This window comes from Nicotiana tabacum, chromosome 17 (genome assembly GCF_000715075.1).
Source record: "Nicotiana tabacum cultivar K326 chromosome 17, ASM71507v2, whole genome shotgun sequence".
Taxonomy (NCBI): Eukaryota; Viridiplantae; Streptophyta; class Magnoliopsida; order Solanales; family Solanaceae; genus Nicotiana; species Nicotiana tabacum.
The window spans coordinates 96,870,389-96,880,517 of record NC_134096.1 but is presented as its reverse complement, the minus strand read 5'-3'; the positions used below and the strand labels follow the sequence as shown (position 1 = coordinate 96,880,517).

General features: G+C 32.5%; 1 protein-coding gene across 1 annotated transcript; it reads left to right on the top strand.

The window, feature by feature from the left end:
• The first annotated feature begins 264 nt into the window (after positions 1 to 264).
• Positions 265 to 936, top strand: LOC107787465 (uncharacterized). The gene is made up of 2 exons (XM_016609049.1): positions 265 to 473; positions 516 to 936. Exons 1-2 carry the CDS (start codon positions 265 to 267, stop codon positions 934 to 936), a joined length of 630 nt encoding a protein of 209 aa, XP_016464535.1.
• Positions 937 to 10,129: the final 9,193 nt, after the last annotated feature.

The window sequence follows — 10,129 nt, the reverse complement described above, 5'->3', positions numbered from 1 at the left end:
GTATTATGTTCTCCATCCAAGTCTACTGGTCTCAGATCTTTGCACTACCAAAGAAGATCACCCAGCTGATTGAATCTGTATGCAGAAAATTTTTGTGGACATGAGGTGTAGAGCTATCAAAAAAGGCATTGATTGCATGGGATAAACTATGCTTTCCTAGATCAGCAGGAGGTCTTAACATTCTTGATGTGATCAATAGAACACGACAGCTATATGTAAACCCTTGTGGAACTTATGTAAGAAGAAATACAAGATGTGGATACAATGGGTTCAAATCTATATGGGAAACAAGGCACAATGTGGGGAGCTCAACCAAAGCAGGCCTCTTGGATAGTACAAAAGATACTGAAGGCAGAAAAATACTTTAAGGCACTCGGCTGGACTGAGGAAGAGGTACAAAGAATTGAGAAGTTTTCCATTAAAGACATATACTTGAAGTTAAGGGGTGACTTTCAGAAGATCAACTGGAGAAGGTTAGTATGTAACAATGCTGCCCCTCAAAAGTGAATTTTCAGTATGTATCTGGCAGCTTGGGGTAGACTGCTTACAAAGGAGAGGCTAGCAAAGTGGGGATGCTTAGAAGATATGAGCTGCTCTTTATGCGATGCTACAATAGAGAACACTAATCATTTGTTCTTTAATTGTACCTTTTCTGCGCAAGTATGGAGAGCACTGTTACAATGGCAAGGCATACGAAGATTACCTATGAGCTGGCAACAGGAGATAGAATGGGCAATCACACACTATAGGGAAAAGAATGCAACAGCTAAAGTCTACAAAATGAGCTTAGCAGGATCCATATATCACATATGGCAGGAGAGAAACCTGAGAATCTTTCAAGCTAAGAGTAGAAATGCAGCAGTGTTGATCAGAGCTATTGTTCAAGAAATACACTGTAGAGGAGAACTGAAGCAGAAGCTAGCGAGACGTTTGTAAAAGTTAGATCACTACCCGTATGTTTAACCGATGTATGCTAGTATTAGAGCTATACCCCGGTAGTTAAGGTAGGATAGTGAAGTCGATACACCTGGGATTGTATGTCCAGCGTGTATTTGCTATATCTTTCTTCTGTTTTGTAAATATTATTTGGTAAATAAAATCTTTGCTTACAAAAAAAAATGATTTAATCTTGGTTATTACAACTTCATATTACTGTTTCAATTTACTTGTTTTTGCTCTATAATCATAATTACTAGATTTCAAGTTCATCATCATATATGTTCAGCTACGTGAATTATTTTTAGTGCGATGACAATGAATAACGTTAATAGATCTATCCACACATATTTTACTATTTTTAAATTCTTCTTTAAACACTCATCTAGTTTAATATTTATTTACTTTGCATTCTATATTCTTTTACATAACGATCTAGTATTATATATTAATAGCAAAACATTTTAAATGATGTATCTAGTGATGATATAATAATGCATACCACACCTTCAAAAAGTTATAAAAATAGTGTTCCTTACTCGATCTACTATCTTTAACATAAGTATCAGTGTTTTTATTTTTACAGTGAGAATATCATAACATTTATTATTTTGATAAATTTGTTATTTTTATGTGATGACGCTCATACGATATAACTCTTGCCTAAGCTATTGATTGATCCGAATGTATTAGAGGAGTTAAATAATTTTTGACAAATATATCCTCCCATTAGGGTACTTCCATAGAGGAGAGACTTCCAATATTACTGCCACCATATCAACAGGGCCAGCCTAATGGTCAAGCAAGTAAAGCAGTTGCCTAGGGCCCTTATTTGTAAGGGCCCAAAATTTTCTGATTTTTAATGTATTTGTCTATTCATTTTAATAATATCAAGTATTTGAAAAGAAAAAAAAATATTAAGTTTCAAGGAAAGGACGTTGGAGAACAATCGGTAATGGAATCTATTTTGGGAATTCAAGCCCCACGCGTGAACAACTGAACATCCCACTATGTTGTATCATTTGTCTACCATTATTATTATAAATGGGTCCATATTCTTTATCTTTTTTTATCTTTCTCTCTACAAAGCTTTTCTAGACTTTATATTCTAAAATTCCAATCTCATTCTGTTACTACCTCAAAATAAAATACCAGAACACAACTATACTGTGATGACCCAAAATATTATCTTTAAATTTAATAATTAATTATGTGTTCTAAGACCTCAAAAAGTACTATTTATTATTCCTCGACTTGCGTGCACAGTCCGTAAAATTTTGCGAAAAGTTTTCAGATGAAAAATGGATTAAAATGTGAATTAGATGTTTAAAAGACAACTGAGTTGACTTTGGTCAATACAATATATTGAGCAAACAGACTCGGATCAGTGTTTTGACAGTTCTGGTAGGTCCGTATCGTGAATTGAGACTTACGCGTATGCCCGGAATTAAATTCCGAGGTCCCTAGCCCGAGATATGGAATTTTGATGAAAAATTTAAAGTTTAAGTTCAAATAGTGACCGGATATCGAATTATGTGCAAATGACCCCGAAATAGAATTTTTATGATTCCAACAGCTCCGTATGGTGATTTTGGACTTAGAAGCGTAATCGAAATTTTATTTGGAAGTCCGTAGTGGAATTAGGCTTGAAATGCCGAAAGTTGAATTTTTGGGAAGTTTGATCGAGGGGTTGACTTTTTGATATCGGGGTCGAAATCCGATTCTGAAAATTTTTATAGCTCCGTTATGTCATTTATGACTTGCGTACAAAATTTGAGGTCAATCAGACTTGATTTGATAGGTTCCGGTGTTGTTTGTAGAAATTGAAAGTTTCAAAGTTCATTAGGCTTGAATTTATGTGTGATTCATGATTTTAGTATTGTTTGATGTGATTTGAGGTTTCAAATAAGTTCGTATGATGTTTTAGGACTTGTTGGTGTATTGGATTGAGGTCCCGAGGGCCTCGAGTGAGTTTCGGATGGTTAAAAAGTGGGACTTAGCTGCTGCAAAAGCTGCTGCAATTTTTCTGTTGGAAATGCTGTCAAAATCGGGCTGCCTGTCAAAATCGGGCTGCCTGACAAAATCGAGCTCCCTGACAAAATCGAGCTCCCTGACAAAATCGAGCTCCCTGACAAAATCGAGCTTCCTGTCAAAATCGAGCTCCCGACAAAATCGAGCTCCCTGACAAATCGAGCTCCCTGTCAAAATCGAGCTCCCTGACAAAATCGAGCTCCCTGATAAATCGAGCTCCCTGACAAAATCGAGCTCCCTGACAAATCTGTAAGTTATAAAAATAGGGGACTTCATCCCATTTGTCTTTTTGACGAATTGGAGCTTGAGGAGAGACGATTTTGATATATTTTCAAGGAAAAATATTTGGGTAAGTGATTCTAACTTGGATTTGGTCAATATACACGAATATATCATTGTTTTCACCATTTAATTAGTGTTTTAAGATTGAAATTTAGGAAATTCTAGAAATATCATAGAAACGAATTTTTGAGATTTCGGTGTCGATCCGGAGTCGGATTTGAGTGAAACTGGTATGGTTGGACTCGTAATTGAATGTGTTATCGGATTTTGTAAGTTTCGTCGGATTCCGAGATATGGGCCCCACTGGCAATTTTTGAGCTAATTTCAGATTTCATTGAAAAATGTAATATTTTCTTATGAAATTGATTTCTATAATTTTGCGTTGACTGTATCGAATTAATTATGATTAGATATGAGTCGATCGGAGTCGAAAAATCGAGGAAAAAGCATAATACTTAGTTAAATTGGAGCAAGTCGAGGTAAGTGACTTGTCCAAACTTGTGTGGGGGAAATTTCCCCAAGAATTGATATTAATGTGATTATTGAAATGTGTTGAAAGTCGTGTACACGAGGTGACGAGTGTGTACACGGGCTAAATGTGAAAGATTATATTTTTAAATTGTGTAGATCATTGTTGCGCATTTATTAAATTATTTTATCTTGTTATATTCTTCATCATTGATCTGAGATATATATATTTTAAATTTGTTTGACCTTTTTCTGCTAATTGTTTTACCTGTGTAATTGAAACTTGGTTTCTTTTATACTGTGCATTATTGAAGGTTGATTTTCTTTAGATTAAATATTATTAATACGAAGTATTTGATATTTTTAAATTTGATACTGAAGCAACGTATTAAAATTTTGAAATATTATTTTCCTGAATTATTTATTCTTGAATATTTTCGTAAGATTTTTTTGGTACTCATTGTGATGGAGCCGTGAGCTCTTTATTGTGAAAAAAATATTATTGTTGGATTATTCTGGCATGAGCCGTGAGCTCTTTATTATTGTAAAATATTGTTGTTGATTTATGGTAAAAAAAAAATGAAATATTGGGCACTTGAGGTGTAAATTGTGATATATTGTTATATTAATACGCATGCGGTGGTATAAGGTCTGGGTATTGAAACACATGCGGTGAGATAAGGGTGGCTTGATATGCGTGGCTAGTAGGGGTGACTACTAGAAGTCATGCAGTGTGATAAGGGTGACTAAAACGCGGGATACTATTTCGGAAAAAATATTTTCTTTAAATAAATCGTGAAGGCTCCCGCGGTGATATAAGAAAATGAGATATTGTGAAATTATTTATAATTTGGGACTACGAGGCGGTACCTCGGTAGTGTCCTTGTTGATATTGATTTATGGCCATAGTTGCCTTCGATTAATTATTGTGATTTTCATAAAGTTGAAGGAAATTCTGTTTTGATTCCACGAGATATTATTTGAAATTATTTGGTGTCATTAAATGTGACATACTATTCGATTCATTTCCAATGTCATTTTATTTTACTATATTGTTAAACATTTTACCATGCCATTATTATATTCCAGTAGGGCCTCACCTGACCTCGTCACTACTCTACCGAGGTTAGACTTGGCACTTATTGGGTACCGCTGTGGTGTACTCATACTACACTTCTGCATATCTTTTTATGCAGATCCAGGTATATCTTACCAGCCTAGACGTCAGTGAGTTACCTGCGTACGGAGACTTCGAGATATATCTGCTAGTGTCCGCAGACTCCGGAGTCCCCTTCTATCATTTTATGTTGCTTCCTTATATTTTATTTAGACCTTGATATATAGAGACATTGAGAATAAATTCTTAGAAGCTTGTAATTTATTTCTACCGGATTTTGGGAGTTGAAATTGTTTGAATTGTAGTTTATTTATTTCAGATATTTATTATTATTCCGCATTGTTAGGCTTACCTAGTTTTAGAGACTAGGTGCCATCACGACATCCTACGGAGGGAATTTTGGGTCGTGACATACACAAGTACCATCTGTTTGATTTGCTCTCAATTATTTTGGCCTTACATCAAGAATTGTGAAGTAGCAAAAGCTTATCAAATTATCTATCTGTTGTCTTGTTGAATCAGGTTTGACCGTTCTATATTTTATTATTTGCATCTACTTTTTGATTTTTTTGGATATATTTTCTTTGTAAGTATATATTTTCTTTTTAGTTATTTATTAGAGTTTTAATATGTCAACTAGAAAATATGAATCCGGATGTTCAAAACGTCAAAAAAGGAAAAGGATTGAAACTCTAGTACAATCCCAAAAAGGAGCACTTGATAAATTTGTAGCGAATAGTAAAAATTCTAAATCAGAAAATGTGAAAGATTTTATGATAGATGAACAAATCACTAATATAATTGAGATAGACAATAATAAAATTCAAGAAGAAGAGGAAGGAGGAGAAGTTGTCGAGAAACCTAACATATATCCTCAAGAAAAACAAGAAGTTCTAAATAAGTTGGATAATTATACTCTCAGAAACATATATGATCCTAGTCAATGGACTAGTATAGATACAAAATTGAGAGATCTATTAGTAGAAAAGGGGCCAATTAAAATTACTAACATAGATTTTTCAAAGGATAAATTCTTTAGACATTTTTCTACTACAAATTATATTCAGAAATTGGCTAATGGAGAAAGACATGAAAGAAGATGGTTAGTTTACTCTAAAGATTTGGATAAGGTATTTTATTTTTGTTGTAAGTTGTTTAATACGGCTTCTAGCTTTTGTAGCAGTAAATTAGCTAGTGATGATAATAATGATTGGAGAAATATAAGTGCTAAGCTCAAAGATCATGAAACATCAAAAGAGCATATTATTAATATGGGTGCATGGATTGATTTAGAAATGAGACTGCACAAAAGTAAAATAATTGATAAAGATATTCAAGAACAAATCAATAGAGATAGAGAGTATTGGAAAAATGTATTATCAAGAATTATTGTTGTGATAAAAACTCTTAGAAAAAATAATTTGGCATTTAGGGGAAAAAATGAAAAGATCTATCAAGAAAGTAACGGAATTTTTTTGAGTCTAATTGAAATGATTGCAGAATTTGATCCAATCATGCAGGAACATGTTCGCCGAATTAAGCATGATAAAATCCATAATCATTACCTTGGACATAATATACAAAATGAATTGATAAATTTATTAGCTAGTGAAATTAAGAATAAAATTATTGACAAAATTATAGAAACAAAGTACTTTTCAATCATACTTGATTGCACTCCAGATGCAAGTCATCAAGAACAAATATCTTTTATATTACGGAGTGTCGACATCACTGTAACTCCAGTAAAAATTACTGAATATTTTTTTAGAATTTTTAAAAGTTGATGATACAATTGGAAAATGTCTTTTTAAAGTTATTGTAGATGAGATAAAAAGTATTGGACTTGATATTGATAATTTAAGAGGATAAGGATATGATAATGGATCCAATATGAAGGGAAAACACCAAGGAGTGCAAAAAAGACTGCTCGACATAAATCCTAGATCATTTTATAAACCATATGGGGTACTTTGTGATATGGCTAATTCTTGTACCAAAGCTATATCATTTTTTGGAGTAGTACAACGTATATATTCACTATTTTCTTTTTCTACTAAGCGATGGAAAATTTTAAAAGATAATGTACCTAGCCTAACTCTTAAATCATTATCACAAACGCGTTGGGAAAGTCGAATTGAAAGTATTAAAGCAATACGATTTCAAACTTCACAAATAAGAAATGCTTTATTGAAATTAGTAGAAGTTAGTGAGGATCCAGAAACTAAAAGTGAAGCTAGTTGTTTAGCAACTTATGAGTTTGAAAATTTTGAGTTTTTACTGGGTATGACTATTTGGTATGATATACTATTTGCAGTTAATTCAGTTAGCAAACATTTACAATCAAAAGATATGCATATTGATGTTGCCATAGATCAACTTAGGGGTTTGATTTCTTTTTTCAAAAAATATAGAGAAGAAGAATTTGCAACTGCCATTATTTCTGCTAAGGAAATTGCATATGAGTTGAATATAGAACCTGAATTTCGTAATAAACGTGTAATATGTAGAAAGAAACAATTTGATGAGAACGTTGATAATGAAATTACAAAATCTCTTGAAGAATCTTTTAGAGTTGATTACTTCTTATACATAGTAGACCAAGCTATTTTTTTACTTCAAAGTAGATTTGAGCAATTTGAAGCGTATGAAAATATTTTTGGTTTCCTATTTAGTGGCAAAACATTGAGATCTCTAGATGATGAGAACTTAAATAAAAATTGTTTTAACCTTGAATGTTCTTTAAAACATAATAGTAACTCTGATATTGATGGTTTAGACTTATTTTATGAATTAAAAGTTTTAAGGAAAATAATACACGTAGAAGATGATAATCTAATCAATATACTTAATCATATAAAAAGACTTGATTCTTTTCCAAATGCTTATATTGCTTATAGAATAATGTTAACAATTCCTGTAATAGTTGCCTCAGCGGAAAGAAGTTTTTCGAAATTAAAATTAATAAAATCTTACTTAAGATCAACAATGTCTCAAGATAGATTAAGTGGATTAGCTATATTATCAATTAAAAAAGAATTATTAGAAGAAATCGATTACAAACAAATTATTAATAATTTCGCATCTCAAAAAGCTAGAAAAATAAATTTCAAATAAAATTATGAGTTTTCTTCTACAACAAAAATCTCAGGGCCCCTATTGAAGTTTGGCTTTAGGCCACAAATATCATTGAGCTGCCATCAAGCCCAACATGAATATTACTAGAAATTAGCATGGAAATCTTTAATCTAGCGCTGCTGAAAATAGAGTCACCTATTAATAAGTGTGTAGAAAACGGATCCAGAATTAATTAGATTAGAAATAGCGTTTTCTTTCACAATGTTGTTAGGGAAGAGCCCCATTACTAATAAGATTGGATATTGGACCCATTATTCAGTCGTTTGGGAAGAAATGAGAGTATTATCTTACTAACACTATTACTATAATTTATATGTCCTGTGATGCAAATTAGAGAAATACTCACACAACTAAAACCGCTAGGCAGAACTCTGCATTCTCGTATTCATTCTCTCCCATTTTCATTCGTTGATAAAAAAGAGCAGTGATATCACTCAAAACTTGAGTGCTAGTAATATCACCCGAATTGGCCTCTGGCAAAGTGCTACTAGTCGAACCTTCGTGGGACCTCAGAGATCCTAAATCCACCGGGAAATATGAATTAGAAGGAGAATTTGAAAAAGAATTAGTTATCTATAAAGAGAAAGAAAAGTTTTATTATGGTTCTGCTTCCTCTTCCAATTCAGAAAGATTTGTGAGAAATTATCGGTTGGATTGGTCTGACCAAGAAAGACATGGGGCTTTTGGGCCTTGCTTGGGCCTAGTGTTGTATGGCTACCTAGAATTTTGATATAAGTTTACAAGGCAATAGTAGTACTAACATACTTCTTGTTTATGTTTAAGGCACAACCTCTGTTCTCAATTACTTTCTATATGTATTATTATTGTTGAGAATTGCCACAAATTACCTCTCCAGAATGCTCAAGAGTTTACTATCTAAACTCTAAGTAAAAATCAATCTAACTTGGGAAATTAACGAAAAAAGAGATAGGACATGTAAAATATTAGAAGTCGCATAATAAGGCAATATAAATTACATATTTATTTTTATGATTAGAATATTATAGATAAATTTGTCTAAGGTAGGATATATACTAGTTATCTGATAATAAAATTTGATAGAAACCTTAATCGATGATTCTCGATAAGCAAAATAAGTCAACTAATCTAGCATAAATCTAAAATACCACAATAAGGTTGCTTCTTCCATGTTATTGTCCCATTTCTACAGCGACCTAGTATACTTCATCAATAGTCTTCTCAAGTGTCCCTAGGACAGTGCAACTATATATTTTAACCAGTGACATCATGTTTGTTTAGGTCAAAATCTGTCTTAGAATATTTAAGATAAGATAACACTAAAGAAAGAGTTCTCGAGCCGTCGTCGGTCGAGGTGGAGCCGGAAGCAGCAAGACCTATAGCCGAAGAGTCGACGCGAGCCATAATCGAGGTGTTGATAATGGTCGAAGTCGAGCATCGCTGATGAATATTCATTTTGGAAGAATAACCTTTGACAAAAGATTCTCTCTTTTGCTAAGATACAAACACTAACTTTTCATCAAGATTCTTATCTATATTATTCTATACTTTTGCATCAGATCCTAGAATAATTCGATCATTCAAGGATTTGTCTGTCACTCATCATTGTCAGGTGGAACAACCGACTAGTTCTTTTATTGGGTGAATCACTCCTCTTATTTACTTGAATATCATTTATTATTATTCATTGTTATGCTACATTATTGCTCATACTTTTTGAAATAGTTATTACATGCTGATATTACTTTCCTACCAAATATATTCGACGCTAATCACGCTTTCGAAAGTCACATCTGGAAAAATTATTTTTTTTGGTTACTAATTAACTTTATTACCAATTGAAACATATGTACAGTACACAAAAAAACTGCTTGTTGGACATCATGTCCCAACAGTCATCATAGTAAGAAGCAACAAGCCAAACAAACAAAAGCTACTATGTTTAACCCATTATCACACAAATTTAATTATTTGAATCTAAGAGTTATATTTTTTTGGTCAATGACAAGATTATAATCCAAAACATTACAACAGAAGCAGATAATTTGAGCCAAATTGATGATCATCATAAGCAAAGGTGAATCAGATAAATTAAAGAATGTAATGTTACAAAATGTTTATGTTCATCTAATTTTTTGCTTCTATTTTTTTTCTACAATGAGATGATATTTAAATTAT